The sequence below is a fragment of the Desmodus rotundus genome, chromosome 2 (assembly GCF_022682495.2).
Source record: "Desmodus rotundus isolate HL8 chromosome 2, HLdesRot8A.1, whole genome shotgun sequence".
Lineage (NCBI taxonomy): Eukaryota > Metazoa > Chordata > Mammalia > Chiroptera > Phyllostomidae > Desmodus > Desmodus rotundus.
The window spans coordinates 44,093,716-44,113,675 of record NC_071388.1 but is presented as its reverse complement, the minus strand read 5'-3'; the positions used below and the strand labels follow the sequence as shown (position 1 = coordinate 44,113,675).

At 48.7% G+C, this 19,960-nt stretch overlaps 1 protein-coding gene across 8 annotated transcripts in view; it reads left to right on the top strand.

Annotated features, from left to right (window-relative positions):
- IGF2BP2 (insulin like growth factor 2 mRNA binding protein 2) overlaps positions 1-19,539 on the top strand; it is a 153,798-nt gene extending 134,259 nt beyond the window's left edge. For all 8 annotated transcript variants that reach the window (XM_053918180.1, XM_053918179.1, XM_053918178.1 and 5 more), the window contains 6 exons: positions 3,311-3,379; positions 4,258-4,374; positions 7,294-7,368; positions 14,585-14,716; positions 16,290-16,403; positions 17,698-19,539. In XM_053918180.1, the coding sequence (XP_053774155.1) occupies positions 3,311-3,379; positions 4,258-4,374; positions 7,294-7,368; positions 14,585-14,716; positions 16,290-16,403; positions 17,698-17,790 (600 nt within the window). In that variant the 3' untranslated portion in view covers positions 17,791-19,539. The remainder of the gene's footprint in view (positions 1-3,310; positions 3,380-4,257; positions 4,375-7,293; positions 7,369-14,584; positions 14,717-16,289; positions 16,404-17,697) is intronic.
- Positions 19,540-19,960: the final 421 nt, after the last annotated feature.

The window sequence follows — 19,960 nt, the reverse complement described above, 5'->3', positions numbered from 1 at the left end:
GGGAATGTGAGGAGGGACTTTGACAAACTAGAGTAGAACGGTGCACCTTCTGAGTCTTAGAAAGCTCTGCCTGTGACCCTGACCCCTCTGGCCAAGTCTGCCGCCCTTCCCAGGCCCACGTCCATATCCCTGGTTCCCAGGATGAGCACCTACCCTCTTTACACCTGCCTTGGTGACTCTGTCTTCATACTAAAGCTGCTTAAATTTTTGAACATAATTTGTATGCCTGACTCTGCCCTCTCCAGTGCCTCTCCCGATTTCTTCATGCCGCAGATGATCACCTAAGCCGTGCGTCAGGCGGTCATACAAAACAGCTTGGAACTGAGGACCCCACAGTTCTTCCAAGAAAAGCAGCCCAACTGTTTCTAATTCCCTTTTTAAAATTCACAAGTGTGTTTGAAGTAGCTTCTCCCTCAGAAAACAGCTGGGACCCTCAAACTGAGACAGTGAGCCTGACTGCTGTATTGGGTTTGGGGGTTCCACACGGACCCCCCCCCTTTCCCTGGGACATGGGTTCATCAAATGGCTACAACCTGCTTTCCCATTAAGGAGAACATTTATTCAAGTCATTACAGGTGACTTTCCTGACCATTCCATCTAAGCATGTGTGCAAAGTCCTTTTCCACCTGAGGCTGAAGGTGCCATGCAAGCTTGGGTGGGTGGGAAATAGAAAGTATGCTCTGATGTGCCACGTGTTTTGTTATAAATAAGTACTGATTCATTCAGCCACACAATGTCTGATGATATAGATTCTTCCATTCCTGTGACCTTATGGAATACCACATAACATCTTTCAGTGGCATCCCTTGTACTTGGGGTCAAATCCATGTCCAAGCCAGGCCTGCAAGGCCCTGCATGACCTTGCGTTGCCTGCCTCCCCATCACGTTCTGCTGTATGTACTACTGCTGCTCTAAGGGCTTCCTTTCTATTTTTCAAACAGACCAACCCCTTTCCTAGCTCTGGACCTCTAAGAACTGTGCTTCAAATGTTCCCTCCCTGGTGCCTCACATGAGGCTCCACCTCCTCCCACCTCAGAGGCCACCTCCTCCAGGAGCCTTCTGGGACCACTGTAGCTAACACAGCCACCCCACCCCTCATCGTCACAGCTCCCCTTCCTCACATCGTCCTGTTCATTTTTTTCACAGCACTTGTCTGCCTCCCCAGTAGAGTGTAAGACCCATGGCGGCAGTGTGACCTTCTCTGTCTGAAAAGCTGTGTCCCAGCACCTAGAACAGTACTTCACACATAGTAGGTGTTCAAATACCTTTTGCATGAATGATGATTGAATGCACCCTCAAAAATATTTTAAGATCTGTTTTTTTAAAGGATTTTATTTATTTTTAGAGAGGGGTAAGGGAAGGACAAAGAGAGGGAGAGAAACATCAATGTGTGATTGCCTCTCATGCACCCTCATTTGGGGACTTGGCCCGCAACCCAGGTATGTGTCCTGACTGGGAATTGAACTGGTGACTCTTTGGTTCACAGGCCCACGCTTAATCCAATGAGCTACACCAGCCAGGGCTTAAAATCTAAATATTATTTTAATCCATTTTGTGGATATGGCTCAAATAAATTATTCCAGCTTATAAAGAGCTAGAGATTCAGCCTCAGGTCTGAGTCTTCCAACTTCCCCAAACCAACCTGTGTGCACGGATGGCAGAGCCTCGGGTAGAATGAGCTCCTGATTGCTGAGTTCAGGGTTCTCCACGCAATTTTCCAGCTGTAGTAACTCATGAGTAAAACGCAATAAATCTTAATTTAATAGTGGTTATGTTATTAGGATTTGAACCCAGAATAGCAGCCACACTGTGGCCTGTGTATTCTTGGCCTTACATGAGTTTTTGTGAGGAAAAGAAAACTACAACTCAAAAAAGAGTCATTTCTGCTACAAGGGCTAAAGAAGAGGCTGTCCTGGTGGGAAGAGGGCAGACGCGTCCTTTTCCCCAAGGTGGAGCTTTGAGCAGAAACCCTGCAGGAATTCTCTGCCCAACCTCCATGGCCCAGGAGAACCCCCCAGAACAGGGACCCGCACAGAGACTGGTCTGGGGCTGATGCTCTTCTAGAAAAGCAGGACCAAGTCAGCCAGACCTGGTCACTTAGCTTCCTTTCAAAAATTGGACGGTACCGAGAGAAGGCTGGTCTCATTGCCCCCTCTTGTGGCCACGAGGTGCCACTGCAGCCTCTTAAGTCACAAAAAGCAAAGGCTCCTACTACAGAAATGGGTTCTCTTGTGTAAGTCCCCTGGGCACCTAGAGCAGCACCCTTGGGAGGCCCTCCGCACAGTGCTTACATCTCTTCCTCCAAGGCCAGTCCACTTTCCAAGCTCAAAACAGGGAACAGTTTCATTTTGTCCCTAATGTGTCATTAAGCGAAGTTGTGACCCGGAGCTCCGAGTCCGGCTGGGGGTGGAGGTGGAGGTACCATGAGACTTGCTCCAGGGCCCTCAGGTGAGAGCCAGGCCCCCTCACTCCAGAGCCGCACCCGTGTCCTATCGCTGTCCACTCGACCTTCCTGGAGGTTATCTTGCAGGGTGGGCCTGAGGGATCGGTGCTCCGAGCAGGTGGCAGGCACGTCAGCCTGCACTTGACCTTATGTAGAATACCGTTGACTAGACTTTGGGACTCTGGCCAATGTCCTGCCTATAAGTATATGTAAAAGCAGACATACTCCTGGTTTACAGGACTCTGGTGAGGGTTAAAAATTTCAGAAACAAGGTGTCTATCACAGACCTACTGCACAGTAGGTATTCTGTAGGAAAGCAGCTCCTTTTAAATGTAACTTCCCTGATGTTTCTGTTTTCTTCCGTCCACATCAGCCTTCCCGTCCCTGCGCCCCCTTCCTCACACTCACATACCATACATACATTTATTCATTTCCTCTCCTCCCAGCCTCTCTTTGAGTTTCTCTTTTCTCAATCTCTCCTTCCTTCCAAAACGCACCGATGGAGCTCGCTGGTCTGACTGCCCGGGAGCATGTTTGCTTGTTCCGTATAGGTCTTGGGTATTGCCCTTGCACACACTGACCCTGTGGGTGCACGTGGGGCCCCGTGCCCGAGCGTGCACTCCTGTGGAGAGTTCCCAGGAGTCCGAAGCATAGCCCAGCTGGAAGTGCTCAACATTCCGCCCAGCCCCGTGCTGCGAGGGGGAAGGTGGAGCAGGGTCAGAGCTGCGGGAGAGGCACACAAACCTGAGAGCGTGGCCAGGTGGCAGGCAGTGTGGAGAGTGGAGTTGTGGGTAGCAACTTCACCGCCCTGAGTTTGGTGAGCACCACCCAGGACACTGCTGACCGGCGCTTTCTCTCACGCTGCAGACGCACTCCGGATACTTTTCCAGCTTGTACCCCCCTCACCAGTTCGGCCCGTTCCCGCATCATCACTCAGTAAGTGCCCCTCCGTTCAGCCCCATCCGCCACTTTCCCTCTCCTGAGGGGCTGGCACTACGTCGTCCTGGGCAGACTCACCGGTGAAAGCTCGCCAGTGAGCGCCGGGCCCTGTGGTTCCAGGTCGCCCAGGGATGACACGTCACAGGCCGTGAGCACACCGGGCCTGCCAGCGCCCCAGTGCGCTAGAGGGTCTTTGAAGCGCTGGCCTGTCCCGGTCACAGTCCTGCTGCCGCTTACAGTCCTACAGGCGGTGGGAAACCGGTGCACATGGGTGGCCAGCAGGTCACATGGGGAGCTGTTGTTGGGCTAAAGGCCAGAGTTTTCAAAGGTCTTTGAACCAGGTCCCACAAAGGGGGTCCTTCTATTTCTGCAACCCCTACAGCACAGGCCCCTGTGGCCTCGCCCGTGTCCCTCTGGGCTGTCGCCAGGCAGGTGTAGTGGCTGCCTTGTTTTGAATAGGGCCCACTCTAGTGAAAATATCACTCCTGGCTGTAAGACGGGTGGGCAACTTCCCATTCCCTCTGACAAAGCGGCTCCGAGCCCTGTGTTCAGGCCCCGAACATTTCATTGATTTCCTGGATGAAGACGGGTGAAACGCGTGTCACTTTGGTATGTGACAGAAAACCTGTGAGTGGACAACCTGTGTCCAACAAATGTGGAGAGGCTCAGGAGGGGCTTGTGCTTTGGTGATCATGTCGCGCTTGCTTGTATTCTGGTTCCTTCTTCAAGCATCCCACCAGCAGAGCTCTAGGCCACAGTAAAACCCATGCCCCACTTTGGCCATTTTCTGGGTCCTAGGGCCGCCCCACCACGTGGCTCAAAGTAGATGCGCAGTAACTTCCTGGAATGTCTTCTGTCTTGTCTTGCCCTTGCAGTACCCGGAGCAGGAGATAGTGAATCTCTTCATCCCGACCCAGGCTGTGGGGGCCATCATCGGCAAGAAGGGGGCACACATTAAGCAGCTGGCGAGATTCGCTGGGGCCTCCATCAAGGTAAAGCTGCTCTCAACAGCCCTCGGTGATCCCCCCTTCCATCCCCTCCTCCCCACCCTGGGCCCCTGTTCCTTCCATCTGGCCTGCTGAGGATGGCAGCTCCAGTGCCCTGAGGGGACAGTCCTGCTCGAGCTGAGAAATCGGCCTCCAGAACTATTCCTGTCTGCTCTCATCTTTACCTCTCTTACTTCTTTTTTGTTCAACTAACAACTGAATTAGAAAAAGAATATTCATAATAGATAAGCCATTCCAGTTCTCTTTGGGATGCCATTGTCCTCCCACTGAAAGGTGGAGGGTTTTTCCCAGCCTAAGGGAGTGAGCTTAAGTGGAGAATCATACTGGGAAGGTTTCAGCACTTTGATGCTTTAACTAGTCTCCACTTCACAAAACTTTGAAAAAAAAAAATAGTTTGAATGCAAACCTCCTTGAAAACGATGGGTGATAAAACACGGGTAAACAAAGAACTGGTGACACAGCCTGATGTGAAGCCCGGGGCCACACAGAGAGGCTCAGGAAGGAAGGCCCCTGAGTCATGGAAATGGTTGTGAGCACAGGCCCAGCCGCACTTACGCATCCACACCATGCCTCCGAGAGCACAATGTGAAGAATGTCAGAAGCTGAAAGGGAAGGATTATTTGCCCCTGGTCCTGCTCCAAGCCCAGCTATCAGCTCTGACTCACGGGCAGAATGCTGAGCATGTCCCAAGCCTCGTGAAACATTTTCAGAAACAGAGTTTCCGTTGTTACGTAAAATAGTTTGCTGCCATGGGACAGCCGGGAATTCTGAACAAGAAGTCTCATGACTTGGAGAAAAAGAAGACTTACACTTCCTCTCCAAGAAGAGCTGGAATTTCTCCCACAGCAAGTGTGCTGGAGAAAAAAACCCCAAAACAAAACATTCTGAGTAACTCAGAACGAAGATCGCAATGAGACCATGAAAGAATTTTATTTAGGTAAATCATTTCCCTTCCAGACCTCGTTTATCCCAACTGCAACGTGGACAGACTGGATGAGAGCCCTCAGGTGGTTGGGGGGGAGGGGTAGAGGTGGGGTGCACGGGGGCCTTTGCACCCAGCAGGCTTGTTGCAGGTAAAACCCTGGACTGGCCCAGGCTGTGCTGACCCCACCCCAGTGGTGGGACTGGTAAGGTGTGGAAGACGCCGGGCTGGCTGCACCCCAAGGCCTTTCCCAGTGTTCAGTCCTGTGGGCTGAGATGCCACTCAGGAGATAGAATGAGATGGTTGCAATTAAAAATGATTTGAGGGATTATCTCATCAGATCCTCCCTTTTTTCCCCTAAGGGAGCATTAGAGAAGTAAGGGACACAGCCAAGGCAGGCAGGTGGCTGGGCTGGCTCTCAGGTGTAAATTCTGCGGATCTGTAGGACACTGAGCACCTACTGGTGCTAACTGCAGCAATAGCCGTCCATTTACCATTGTGTCCGAGGAACCGGGGTTCAGAAGCGTCAGTGATGTGGTGAAGGCCGCAGAGCCAGTGAACGTGAACGCCAAGGTTTGACCAGGTTGTCTGATGTCTGGTCCCGTGTTTTCCCACTGTGTCAGCCTCGGTGCTATACTAGGCTCAGTCCCTACCAGTCCTCATGTCCCAGAAGGTTAAGTGGTAGTCTGTCACTTTGCTGGTGACTGTGAAAGGCAGAGACCGCAGGGCTGGACCAGGGGCACAGGCTGGGCTCTGCAGCCTGGTAGCGTGCGGGATGTCTGCTATGTTGGGCTAACAGCCTGCTCCTTCCTCAGCCTCTGCCTCTGGCCAGAGCATTAAGGAAAAGGAGAGAAGCCAAGTATACGTGAGAGAAGATTTCTGCTGTTTAAAATCATCCTGGTTCTTAATAGATTCCCTTCATCCCGACAGGCTTCTGAAAGCATCTCTCTGCAGCAAGGTCTCACTCTGACTGGCTGCCTCTCCAGGCGTCCAAGGCCACAACCAGCAGCACGTTTGATGCCAACAGGCAGGGAGACAGCTTTCCACTAATACATGGGGAGGGGGTGGGGCTGAGGCTGGGAGGTGCACCCCAAGAGATGCTCTGGTCAACAGGCAAACACAGAGCTCCCATTGCTCCCTGTACTGCACAGCGTCTGGTCTGCAGGCTTAGAACCCCACACATAATTTGGTCGACACTGCCAGCCAGGGGTACCCAATGCCTGGCCTTGCTCCAGCCCTGCGGTCTTGGCAGTCAACACACCTCCCTGGGTGCTATCTGCTTCAGTCATAAAACGGGGTCTGCATTCCTGGTCCTCAGAGGGTTTGCCTGTGGAGTGCCGCTGTGAAACCAGAGTCACGTGCTGCGCTCAGACCTGGTCTGGGCCGGACTGTTGACAGACAAGGGGGGTTTCTTGCAGCATCTGAGCCAGGCAGCCGTGAGCCACTGGGAAGTGGACAGGAGGGCAGAACTGATTTGGTCAACGTGAATCGCTAATTAGCCTTTCAGCCTGACTCCTAGCCGCACCCACTCCAGCTCCATTGTCACACTCAGCCGGCTGCCCTGGGAGCTAAGAATTAGAGCACAGTCACCTTTCCTGTGAGCCGCCTCCAAGCTAAGGCCTCTGGACTGAGCCTTCCTCCCCCTTGGCCCTGGGTCAGTTGGCATAGTCTGTACCTCCCTTTTCCTAGAGCTTTTGACTCCCTCGATGGAAGGCAGCCAGTCCCTGCTGGTGCTCGGGGCAGGGACAGGCAGTAACTACTGACCTGCTGCCAACACTCCCTGGGCGGCCAAACTCCAAAAATGGGCCCTGGGCACTACGGTCGTGACTTCCCAAGCCCCAGAGTGGAGGCAGCAGGGGTCAGATGAAGCAAAGGCGGAGCCCTGTAGTCTCTTGCTAGTGGGTGTGCCAGCCACCCAGAGGAGAGGCACTGGGGCGCACAGCCAGGCAGCAAGCAGCATTGTCCTTTCCTGTGACCTGCAGATTGCCCCGGCAGAAGGACCAGATGTCAGCGAAAGGATGGTCATCATCACCGGGCCCCCTGAAGCCCAGTTCAAGGTCAGTGCCAAGAGCTACCTGAGTCCTGCGGGCCATAGCACAGGGCAGCCTGTTTGGGGGAACTGAGGGACGTTCAGCAGGCAGCAGCCACCTCTTAGACGCATGTTCAAGACTCTTCTTTGCTATTTACTAGTTTCAGACTCACCCTGGCTTCCCCCCTGCCAGGCTGTTCCCTCTACTCGGGGCCCCCCCCTGCCCCCTCTCCCAGGGACAAACAGGTAGTCTGTCGGTGCCCAGTTCGAACAGCATCTCCTCTGGACTGTTGCTGACCCCTCAGCTGTGGTTGTGAGGAAGGATGTTTCAGGCCCATTTAGTCACATTTGCCCAGCAACCTGTGAGGGCACAGAGACGGGCTGCAAGGGGAGGTAGTGCGGGGCGGTGGGTGCACTGTGTTTTTTGTTTGGGTGTTTTTGCCCTTTTCTCTCTAGGAAAATTATGACTTGAGTTTTCTTTTTCTTCCCCCCACTGTTTTATTTTTTATTATATATATATTTTTAACTTTTATTGTTATTCAATTACAGTTGTCTGCATTTTCTCCCCCTCCCTCCACCCCACCCCAGCCAAACCCATCTCCCTCCTCCACCTCCACCCCCCCCCCTTGATTTTGTCCATGTGTCCTTTATAGTAGTTCCTGTAAACCCCTCTCCCCACTATCCCCTCCCCACTTCCCTCTGGCTATTGTTAGATTGTTCTTAACTTCAATGTCTGTGGTTATATTTTGTTTGCTTTTTTCTTTTGTTGATTATGTTCCAGTTAAAGGAGATTCCAGTGAGATCATATGGTATTTGTCCCTCACCGCCTGCCTTATTTCACTTAGCATAATGCTCTCCAGTTCCACCCATGCTGTTGCAAAGGGTATAAGCTCCTTCTTTCTCTCTGCTACGTAGAATTCCATTGTGTAAATGTACCATAGCTTTTTGATCCACTCATTTGCTGATGGGCACTTAGGTTGCTTCCAGTACTTGGCTATTGTAAATTGTGCTGCTATGAACATTGGGGTGCATAGGTTCTTTTGGATTGATGTTTCAGGGTTCTTAGGGTATAATCCCAGCAGCGGAATTGCTGGGTCAAAGGGCAGTTCCATTTTTAGTTTTCTGAGGAAATTCCATACTGTTTTCCACAGTGGCCTCACCAGTCTGCATTCCCACCAACAGTGCGCTAGGGTTCCCTTTTCTCCATATCCTCTCCAATATTTGTTGATTTTTTTTATGTTGGACACTCTGACTGGTGTGAGATGGTACCTCATTGTGGTTTCAATTTGCATCTCTCTGATGGCTGGTGATGCTGAGTATCTTTTCATATGTCTCTGGGCCCTCTGTATGTCTTCCTTGGAGAAGTGTCTGTTCAAGTCCTTTGCCCATTTTTTAAATGGGTTGTCTGTCTTCCTGGAGTGGAGTCGTGTGAGTTCTTTATGTATTTTAGAGATCAGGCCCTTGTCTGAGGTATCATTGGCAAATATGTTTTCCCATACTGTTGGTTCTCTTTTTATTTTAATGCTGTTTTTTTTAGCCATGCAGAAGCTTTTTATTTTGATGAGGTCCCATTTGTTTATTCTTTCCTTTATATCCCTTGCTTTAGGGGACATGTCTGTGAGGATGTTGCTGCGTGGAATGTCTGAGATTTTCCTGCCAATGTTTTCCTCTAGGACTTTCATGGTGTTACGACTTATATTTAAGTCTTTTATCCATCTTGAGTTTATTTTTGTGTATGGCGTAAGTTGGTGATCGAGTTTCATTTTTTTGCACGTAGCTGTCCAGATCTCCCAACACCATCTGTTGAAGAGACTGTTTTTGCTCCATTTTATGCTCCTGCCTCCTTTGTCAAATATTAATTGACCATAAAGGCTTGAGTTTATTTCTGGGCTCTCTGTTCTGTTCCATTGGTCTATGTGCCTGTTTTATGCCAGTACCAAGCTGTTTTGATTACAGTGGCCTTGTAATACAGTTTGATATCAGGTATTGTGATCCCTCCTGCTTTGTTCTTCTTTCTCAAAATTACTGCAGCTATTCAGGGTCATTTATGGTTCCATATAAATTTCTGAAATATTTGTTCTATATCTGTGAAATATGTCATGGGTACTTTAATAGGGATTGTGTTGAATCTATAAATCGCTTTGGGTAGTAGGGCCATTTTGATGATGTTAATTCTTCCAATCCATGAACATGGTACATGCTTCCATTTGTTTGTATCTTCCTTAATTTCTTTCTTCAATGTTGTGTAGTTTTCTGAGTACAGGTCTTTTACCTCCTTGGTTAGGTTTATTCCTAGGTACTTTATTTTTCTAGTTGCTATATCAAATGGGATTTTTTTCCTGATTTCTGTTTCTGCTGTTTCATTGTTGGTATACAGGAATGCCTTTGATTTCTGAATATTGACTTGGTATCCAGCTGTTTTGCCAAATTCATTTATTAGGTCTAGGTCGAGTAGTTTTTTGGTGGAGTGTATAGGATTTTCCATGTACACTATCATGTCATCTGCAAACAGTGACAGTTTCATTTCCTCCTTTCCAATTTGGATGCCTTTTATTTCTTTTTCTTATCTGATTGCTGTGGCTAGGACTTCCAATACTATGTTGAATAGGAGTGGTGAGAGAGGGCATCCTTGTCTTATTCCTGATCTTAGTGGGAAAACTCTGAATTTTTGTCCATTGAGTATGATGTTGGTTGTAGTTCTCTCATATATGGCCTTTATTATGTTAAGGAATGCTCCCTTTATTCCCACTTTGCTGAGTGTTTTTATCGGAAATGGGTGCTGTACCTTATCAAATGCTTTTTCCGCATCTATTGATAAGATCAAGTGGTTTTTGTCTTTGGTTTTGTTTATGTGGTGTATTATGTTTATTGATTTGCGAATATTGTACCATCCTTGCATCCCTGGGATGAATCCCACTCGATCATGGTGTAAGATCTTTTTAATGTATTGTTGGATGCGGTTTGCCAATATTTTGTTGAGGATTTTAGCATCTATGTTTATCAGCGATATTGGTCTGAAGTTTTCTTTCTTCGTTGTGTCTTTATCTGGTTTTGGGATTAGGATGATGTTGGCTTCATAAAATGAGTTTGGGAGTCTTCCATCTTCTTGAATTTTTTGAAATAATCTGTGGAGGATGGGGTTAGCTCTCCCTTAAATGCTCTGTAGAATTCTCCTGTGAAGCCATCTGGTCCAGGGCTTTTGTGTGTTGGAAGCTTTTTGATTACTGTTTCAATTTCATCAGGTGTTATTGGTCTGTTCAGGCTTTCTGCTTCTTCTTCTTTGAATTTTGGAAGGTTATATTTTTCTAGAAATTTGTCCATTTCATCTAGGTTTTCACATTTCTTGGCATATAGTTCTTCGTAGTAATTTCTTACAATCCTTTGTATTTCTGTGGTATCAGTTGTAGTCTCTCCTCTTTCATTTCTGATTGTGTTTATTTGGGTCCTCTCTCTTTTTTTCTTGATGAGCCTACTTAAGGGCTTGTCGATTTTGTTTATCTTTTCAAAAAAACAGCTCCTGGATTCGTTGATCCTTACAATTGTGCTTTTAGTCTCTATGTCATTTAATTCTGCTCTGATCTTGGTTATTTCCTTCCTTCTACTTGCTCTAGGTTGTCTTTGTTGCTGTTCCTCGAGTTCTTGTAGGTGTAGGGTTAGGTTGTTTATTTGAGATGTTTCTGTTCTTTTTAGGAAGGCCTGTATGGCTATGAACTTCCCTCTCAGGACTGGTTTTGCTGTGTCCCATAGGTTTTGGGTTGTTGTGAGTTCATTTTCGTTTGTTTCCAGAAAGTTTTTGATTTCTTCCCTAATCTCATTCTTTACCCATTCATTGTTTAATAGCATGCTATTCAATCTCCATGTTTTTGAGTGTTTGGGGGTTTTTTCCTTGAGATTTGTTTCTAGTTTCAGTCCCTTTTGGTCAGAGAAAATGCTTGATATGATTTCAATTTTCTTGAACTTGTTTTGTGTCCTGTCATGTGGTCTATCTTTGAAAATGTTCCATGTGCATTTGAAAAGAATGTATATTTTGCTTCTTTGGGATGAAAGTCTCTCTATATATCAGTTAAGTCCATTTCATCTAGGGCGTTGTTCAATGCCACAATATCTTTGTTGATATTTTGTTTGGAAGATCTGTCCATCTTTGACAGTGGGGTGTTAAAATCCCCTACTATAATTGTGTTGCTGTCAATATCTTTCTTGAAGTCCTCCAAGATTTTCTTTATGTATTTGGGTGCTCTTATGTTGGGAGCATATATATTTATAATGTTTATGTCTTCTTGGTGGATTCCTCCTTTGAGTATTATGAAGTGACTGTCTGGGTCTCTCTTTATGGCCCTTTTTTTGAAGTCTGTTTTGTCTGATATGAGTATTGCTTCCCCTGCTTTTTTTTTTTCCTGTCCATTTCCTTGGAATATTTGTTTCCAGCCCTTCACTTTCAGTCTGTGTAGGTCTTCTGTCCTGAGGTGGGTCTCTTGTAGGCAGCATATGTATGGGTCATGCTTTCTTATCCATTCAGCTATTCTATGTCTTTTCATTGGAGCATTTAATCCATTTACATTTAAGGTTATTATTATTATTTTTAAATAATATATTTTATTGATTATGCTATTAGTTGTCCCATTTTCCCCCCTCTATTCCCCTCCGCCCTGCACACCCCCTCCCACCCACATTCCCCCCCGTTATTTCATGTCCATGGGTCATACAGATAAGTTCTTTGGCTTCTACATTTCCTATACTATTCTTAACCTCCCCCTGTCTATTTTCTACCTACCATTTATGCTACTTATTCTCTGTACCTTTCCCCCCCTCTCTCCCCCTCCCACTCCCCTGCCGATAACCCTCCATGTGATCTCCATTTCTGTGATTCTTTCCTGTTCTAGTTGTTTGCTTAGTTTGCTTTTGTTTCTGTTTTAAGTGTGGTTGTTAATAACTGTGAGTTTGCTGTCATTTTTACTATTCATGTTTTTTATCTTCTTTTTCTTAGATAAATCCCTTTAACATTTCATATAATAATGGCTTGGTGATGATGAAGTCCTTGAACTTGACCTTATCTGGGAAGCACTTTATCTGCCCTTTCATTCTAAATGAAAGCTTTGCTGTATAGAGCAATATTGGATGTAGGTCCTTGCCTTTCATGACTTGGAATACTTCTTTCCTGCCCCTTCTTGCCTGCAAAGTTTCTTTTAAGAAAGCAGCTGACAGTCCTATGGGAACTCCTTTGTAGGTAACTGTCCCCTTGTCTCTTGTGGCTTTTAAGATTCTCTCCTTATCTTTAATCTTGGCTAATGTAATTATGGTGTGCCTTGGTGTGTTCCTCCTTGGGTCTGACTTCTTTGGGACTCTGAGCTTCCTGGACTTCCTGGAAGTCTATTTCCTTTGCCAGATTGGGAAAGTTCTCCTTCATTATTTGTTCAAATAAGTTTTCAACTTGTTGTTTTTCCTCTTCTCCTTCTGGTACCCCTATGATGAGGATGTTGGAATGTTTAAAGATGTCCTGGAGGTTCCTAAGCCTCTTCTCATTTTTTTGAATTCTTGTTTCTTCATTCTCTTCTGGTTTAATGTTTCTTTCTTCCTTCTGGTCCACACTGTTGATTTGAGTCCCAGTTTCCTTCCCGTCACTGTTGGTTCCCTGTACATTTTCCTTCAATTCACTCAGCATAGCCTTCATTTTTTCATCTAATTTGCGATCAAATTCAACCAATTCTGTGAGCATACTGTTTACCAGTGTTTTGAACTGTGCATCTGATAGGTTGGCTATCTCTTCCTCGTTTAGTTGTATTTTTTCTGGAGCTTTGAGCTGTTCTTTCATTTGGGCCTTTTTTTTTTTGTCTTGGGGTGCCTGAGCCACGAAAGGTTAAGTGCCTAAGGCAGGTTCTGCTGAAAGGACCGACGTGCCCAACTGTCTCGGAACGTGCAGTTAAAAATGCTGGGAGAACTTGTCCCCGTGTAAAAAGTCTACCCGCATCCACACAACTGCGGCTCCTCCGAAAAAAAGCATGTTCTCGGTGGAAGGGATCACTGCTCTTTTCTTTCCAAGTTTTCTGCCTGCCGCATTCCTTCCCTCCAGCGCGTCGGCCTAAGGTTATTATTGATAGGTACTTATTCATTGCCAATTTTTGTACCTGTGTTCGTTCTCTCTCTCTCTCTCTTTTCCTTCCTTTCCTTACAGCAGCCCCTTTAGCATCTCTTGCAGAGCTGGTTTGGTGGAGGTATATTCTTTTAGACTTCTTTTGTATGACTTGAGTTTTCTAACAGAAATATTTGTGAAAGGATAGTACTTATCATTAAAATATTTAAAATTTGAGAAGCTAAAACTAACACATGTGGAACTGTTCCAGAACAATAACCTGCACAACAGAATATTCCGCAGCCATAGAAAGGAACAAACCCTGATACGCACCCACAGCGTGGGTGAGCCAGAACAGGTTACTCTGAGAGGAGGCAGACAGAAAAGGCCACGGACTGAATGGTTCCACGTATGTGGGATGTCCAGGGCAGGCAAGTCCAGGTAGACAAAAGAGCAGAATAGTGGTTGCCAGGGGGTGGGGGTAGGGAGGGGCCCGGACTCGCTGACATTGGCGGGTTTGTTGGGCAGGGGCGGGCAGTGTAAATGTCCTGGATAGTGGTGATGGTTGTACAATGAAGTGAATATATCAAAAAACACTGAAGTGTACTCTTTAAGAAATGGTGAATTTTAGGTAATTTAAATATCTCAGTTTTTTAAGGGGGGTTTTCTGTTTGTTTGTTTTTAAAGAACAATAACCCCTTGGCTACATTGGCTTTGCAGTTAGACATTAAGCAGCAAGATCAGCCTCATCAAATCCCATCCCTGCCACCCTCACCACCGTCCCACGATAACCAGGCCTGAGCAGACCCTGGTGGGAGGAAGTTAAGAATTCCCTGAGTGAAGTCACTCACGCAAACATTTGTAGGTGCTAGGGATGCAGAAATGACACGTGGTTCTGCCACCTCACCACCCCAACATAAAGAGAGCTACCCGGAGGTGTGAGTTTGCGCAAATGGTAAAGGCACACAGGCGCTCGTCCACTCACTACTGTGCAGGCATGGGGTGTGGCAGGAGCAGCGCGCCAGGCCTGGGCCCAAGCCCTCCCTGATCCCGGCCTGAGTGGGGCTGGGGCTGGGACTGGGACGTGCTGTTGCTGGGCTCACGGATTCCAGCAGCAGCACTGCTGACGCAGGGCAGGAGGCAGCTGTGAGGTTCATCAGTCACATCTTGCTCTCAGGCCCAGGGGCGGATCTTCGGGAAGCTGAAAGAAGAAAACTTCTTTAACCCCAAAGAAGAGGTGAAGCTGGAAGCCCACATCAGAGTGCCCTCTTCCACAGCTGGCCGGGTGATTGGCAAGGGCGGCAAAACCGTAAGTGCGCTCTGAGCTGGCTTCCTCTGTGGGCTGAGGCTCTGCCTGGCCGGATGTCCCCCGGGGCCCCTGTGAGCCCTTCAAGAACACAGATGTAATAATTAGCAGCACTCCAGAGCTGAGGGCCCCAAATCTACGGTGCTGCCTGGAGTCCAATGTGTGTGCCTAAAACACCAGGGTCCTGCACCCAGTTCAGCTCATGCTGGGGAGTGGTCTGCACTCCCTGAACATGGGGAGGCTGCCTCCTGCTGGCTTTTTATCTGCACAAAGCAGCAGGGAACTGACCGGGAGTGGAGTCCCACCAAGAGTGCACCCCCTTGGCAGACCACCGTCTTCACTGACTTGCTGGCTCCGGGCCCGAGGCGTCTGGTGTCCTCCTCTCTCTGCTCCTCAGTCCCTCCTGATGGCTGCCCCGAGGCCCAGACACCCCCTCCTGCAGATCCGGTCTTCCTGTTGTTTCCCACACCTGGCCACCTGCTGCCAGGAAGCTAGTTTCACAGCAGGGTGGTGGGTGAGAAGGAAACAGTTTTTAACAAAATAATCAAGGTTTTTAACCTGATGGTGGCCATACCACAGGGTAATTTGAAAAGCATCAGAGAATGAGCTCTGCAGCCTTTGGAAATGAGCCACCTGTCAGACCCAGGTGGGCAGGTGGCCGTTAGGGGGCAGGAATTTGGGAGCTCTCTGTGGTCCTGAGTGAGTGTGTGTGTGTGTGTGTGTGTGTGTGTGTGTGTACACACATGCCGTTTTCTTTTTACATAAAAAACGCTTAGAGGAATCAAAGCCAACATCTAGATATAATGAGGTACCTTTATGCAAAGGAATCACGTTGCTTGGTGTGCACGTTAGTCCCTCTATCCAGGAATGCAGTCCACATCCACAGGCACACACACTGAGCTCTAGGCAAGTTGAAAGCAGGTAAGACCACAGGGAGTAGTATCCTGAGTCCTTCAGTGTCCAGAGACTGTCAGCTGTCGCTCCTATGTGGGTGTGCTGAGCACTGTGACAGGGCCAGGGGCTGTGGCACAGGCCCTCAGGAGGTGTAGTCCCAGGGAGGCAGAGGAGGAGCCGGAGTGCAGGAGACGGGGTTTGGATGAGGCAAGATCAGTGTGGGCTTCACAAAGAGGCGGACCCAGGCCCGTGACAACCCAGGGGTAGGGGCAGCATAAGCAAGACTCAGAGGCCAGAATGAAAATGAAGAGCAGGGAAGAGGGCAGAGTGTCCTTTGAAAGGAAAGTTCACTGTGTCGGCTCAGGGGTGGCACCCGGAAGAGCATGTCCGGTCAAGGTATTCATCCCTGGGTGACTGGGAAGCCTGGGGTCACTGAAAGCATATGCGGGAACCACAGTGATGGCTTCCCAGAGTGAGGGTTCAGACCAAGAAGCAGCTCCGTGGACTCGGGCTGGACTCTGTCTCCCTGCCATGGGGCCCCCCATGGTCCAAACTAGCATGGCCCATGTGACCAGCGCAGGGGTGTGCTAGCCTGAAGCACAGGTGAGCAGCTTCCAGCCTCCTTGGCCTCCACCACTCCCCGCTCCCTCTTCCTCCTGAGCACCCTGTTCTCCCTTCACAGGTGAATGAACTGCAGAACTTAACCAGTGCAGAAGTCATCGTGCCTCGTGACCAAACGCCAGATGAAAACGAGGAAGTGATTGTCAGAATCATCGGGCATTTCTTTGCTAGCCAGGTACTTGCGCTATGAGGGTCTGGTGTTTCTTGCCAGTCTCTGTTTGTTTCTGAGCTATTGGTGGCCACAGCCCCTGCACACCCACCCTGCCCCCCCCCCCCGCTCTCCAACAGGTAGAACCTCTCCCAGCTCTTCAGGCACAGCCCGCAGTGCAGGGGAGATTATTCCCTGCCTGCTCCGCACGGCTGGCCCCAGGCACGCTGGAGGAGTTGGAAGAAGAGTATAGAACTTTGGAGTCAAGGCTAGCACACGTCAAGCCCCTGAAATGCTCTGGTGTGAGATACCAGCTCTCTCACCCTCCTACTCAGGCTTCCGTCACAGCCTTGCTCTGCTGGGAGCCACACACACCAGCAAGGGCCCACCCTTTGGGATTCCTGGCTGGGGCCTAAGAACCAGCCTGGGTGCTGAAATCTCCCTTCAGCATTCAGTGCTGTCACAGGAGACCCTCGAGTCCTTTAGCTCTCCTCCGTCTCACTACGACCCCTGTCAGCGTCTGGACACAGGGCCTCCACACAGCTGCTTGTCTTCCTTCGGAAGGGCGGGTGACTCTGCACTCTGTGGCCTAGTGCTTTTCGATGCGTTTCGATGGTTGGGGTTTGGGATAGAGCAGGACTCTTGGTCCTTGCCTTAAGCCAGCAAAGACAGGCTAAGCTAAGCTCACACAGAAGGTCAGTCTGAGCGGTCAGCTTGCCCTCCCGGTCTGTGCCTCTGCCGGGAGGCCTGACGGTCCGGAGAAGCTGCGCCCTGGGGTGTGTCAGAGCCCCCAGTTCCTGCAGTTCCGTGTGCAGGGGTCTGCCTGCAGTGGGAACACTGGGATGGGGTGAGGGGTCAAGTTTGGGTTCACATGTTTTCTTCAGTTGTTCAGGGTGGAGTGTGTGCTGCAGCTTACCACTGCACCCCCACCTCACTTACAGTCGTATTCCTAACACTCTCCCTGGTCACTCAAGAAATGCGGGTACATGGCAGTGGAGGCTGAAGTGTGTGTAGTTGGCAGGGGTACAGTCTGACCTCTGCAAGGCGTCCTGGTCACTGGTTCCTACTCCTGCTTCTTAGCCTGTCTGTGCAGCAATTCCCTGGAAGCTTTTGGGGCTCCACCCCCTTATCCTTTCCCAGCAGCCTTGGGGTTGGGGGGAGGAGCTCTGCCACGTTACTTCCAGGCAGCAAAGGCTCCCATAGGAAGGGGTTCAGTGGAGCCTACCACCTCCTTTCCCCAAGTCCCACCCAACCCCCCACCGCTTGTCCTCAGAACTGGGTTCCTTTTTCTCCCCTGTCCCCCTCCCCTCCCTTGCTGCAGACTGCACAGCGCAAGATCAGGGAAATCGTACAACAGGTGAAGCAGCAGGAGCAGAAATATCCTCAGGGAGTCGCCTCACAGCGCAGCAAGTGAGGCTCCCACAGGCACCAGCACAACAATGGATGAATGTAGCCCTTCCAACACCTGACAGAATGAGACCAAACACAGCCAGCCACATCGGGAGCAAACCAAAGACCATCCTGAGGAATGAGAAGTCTGCGGAGGCACCAGGGACTCAGCAGAGGCCCTGAGACTCTGAGGGGCCAGGAGGGGGCGGGAAGGAGGCGGAGGTCAGCGGTGTCACTGGCCAGCCTCCTGCTGCCCCCCAGGGCCTCTGCAGGCTTCCCAGCCATCCACTTCACCATCCACTCGGATCTCTCCTTAACCCCCACCACGCTATCCCTTTTAGTTGAACTAACATAGGTGAATGTGTTCAAAGCAAAGCAAAATTCACACCCTTTTCTTTTTCTGTGGGAAATTGTCTCTGTACATGTGTGTACATATTAGAAGGCGAAAGATGTTAAGCTACGTGGCCTGTGGGTTACACAGGGTGCCTGCAGCGTTAATATATTTTAGAAATAATATATCAAATAACTCAACTAACTCCAATTTTTAATCAAGTATTAATTTTTTTTCTTTGTAAAGAGAAAGCAGGCTTTTCTAGACTTTAAAGTCATTCTTTGGGAGGTCCAATGGGTTAGTAAAGGAGCTTCGAGGCCACCCACACACAAAATTCATCCAGAGGGCAATCTCGGCAAAAGGACGCTCACGGCAGTTCTGGATCACCTGTGTATGTCAACAGAAGGGATACCGTCTCTCTGAAGAGGAAACTCTGTCTCTCTCCATCCCTGTCTAGCTCACACGGCCATTTCTCTTTGCTTCACAGGTTTTGAACTGGTTTTTGCATACTGCTATATAATTCTCTGTCTCTCTCTGTTTCTCTCTCCCGTGTCCCTTCTCCCCTCCCCATCCCCTCTTCTTCTCCATGCCCATTCTTTTTAATTCCCACATCCCTGTCTCAGTTCCACTCTCTCTGCACCCCCCCCCACTCCCCCAGGCAAAGCAGTGCTCTGAGTATCACATCACACAAAAGGAACAAAAGCGAAACACACAAACCAGCCTCAACTCACACTTGGTTACTCAAAAGAACAAGAGTCAATGGTACTTGTCCTAGCATTTTGGAAGAGGAAAACAGGAACCCGTCAAACCAAACAAAGAAAAATTCCACAAAGAAAGAATATATTTTGTCTTTTTACATTTTGGTGTATAAGCCATCAATTTTCAGCAAAATGATTTCTTTCTTTTAAAAAAAAAAAAAGTGGAAGAAAATAGCAATTTACATGAGGTCGTTGGCCCAGGGCGTTAAATTCACAGATTTTTTTAATGAGAAAAACACACAAAAAAAAGCTACCTCAGGTGTTTTTTACCTCAGCACCTTGCTCTTGTGTTTCCCTTAGAGATTTTGTAAAACTGATAGTTGGAGCATTTTTTTATTTTTTTAATAAAAATGAGTTGGAGAAAAAAATAAGATGTCAGCTGCCAGCCCGGAGAAGGTGACAGTCCAAGTGTGCAACAGCTGTTCTGATCGATTGTCTTCCGCTAGCCAAGAGCCTACGTGGCCTTCTTTTGGACAAACCTTGAAAATGTTTATTAAAAACAAAAAAAAGGTGACAAAAACAGAGAGAGAAAATGTCGGAGATGTCCTGCATTTCAATAGGGTACGTGCCATTGGGGCTTTTTGCGCTAAAGGATGAACAAGTACTGGTTTATGTGAACAAGCCGTTTAACCACCAGACTGCAATGCCCGTTTCCTCTACTGCAAACAGTGTTCTGTGACAAAAACAAAAACAAACAAAAAAAAAGAAATATATCCAGCTAACAAGATCCTGGTGTCATGGTGTCTTATTTTTAACAGCCTTCCCCCCCCCCCCCCCCCCCCCCCCGCCAAAGCGTCAGCTGAGCTCTGCTCTGAGGGACTTAGGGACACGGGTGGCACACAGGGCTGGGAAGCTACTCTGAGGAGGCGGTCGTCTCCTCGAAGGTCTTTGGGAGAAGCTAAGCGTGGTCGCCAGACCGGTAGCAACATCATCACCTGGGAACTTTTTAGAAATGCAGATTCTTGGGGGTCCACCCTGAGTCAGATTCTGAGGGTGGGGCCCAACGGTTTGTTTCAGCCAGCCCTCCAGGTGACTTCCGTTCATGCTCAAGTTTAAGAACCACAGAACCAGAGGGATGGATTGGCTGCGGATCAAGCTAGGTAAGA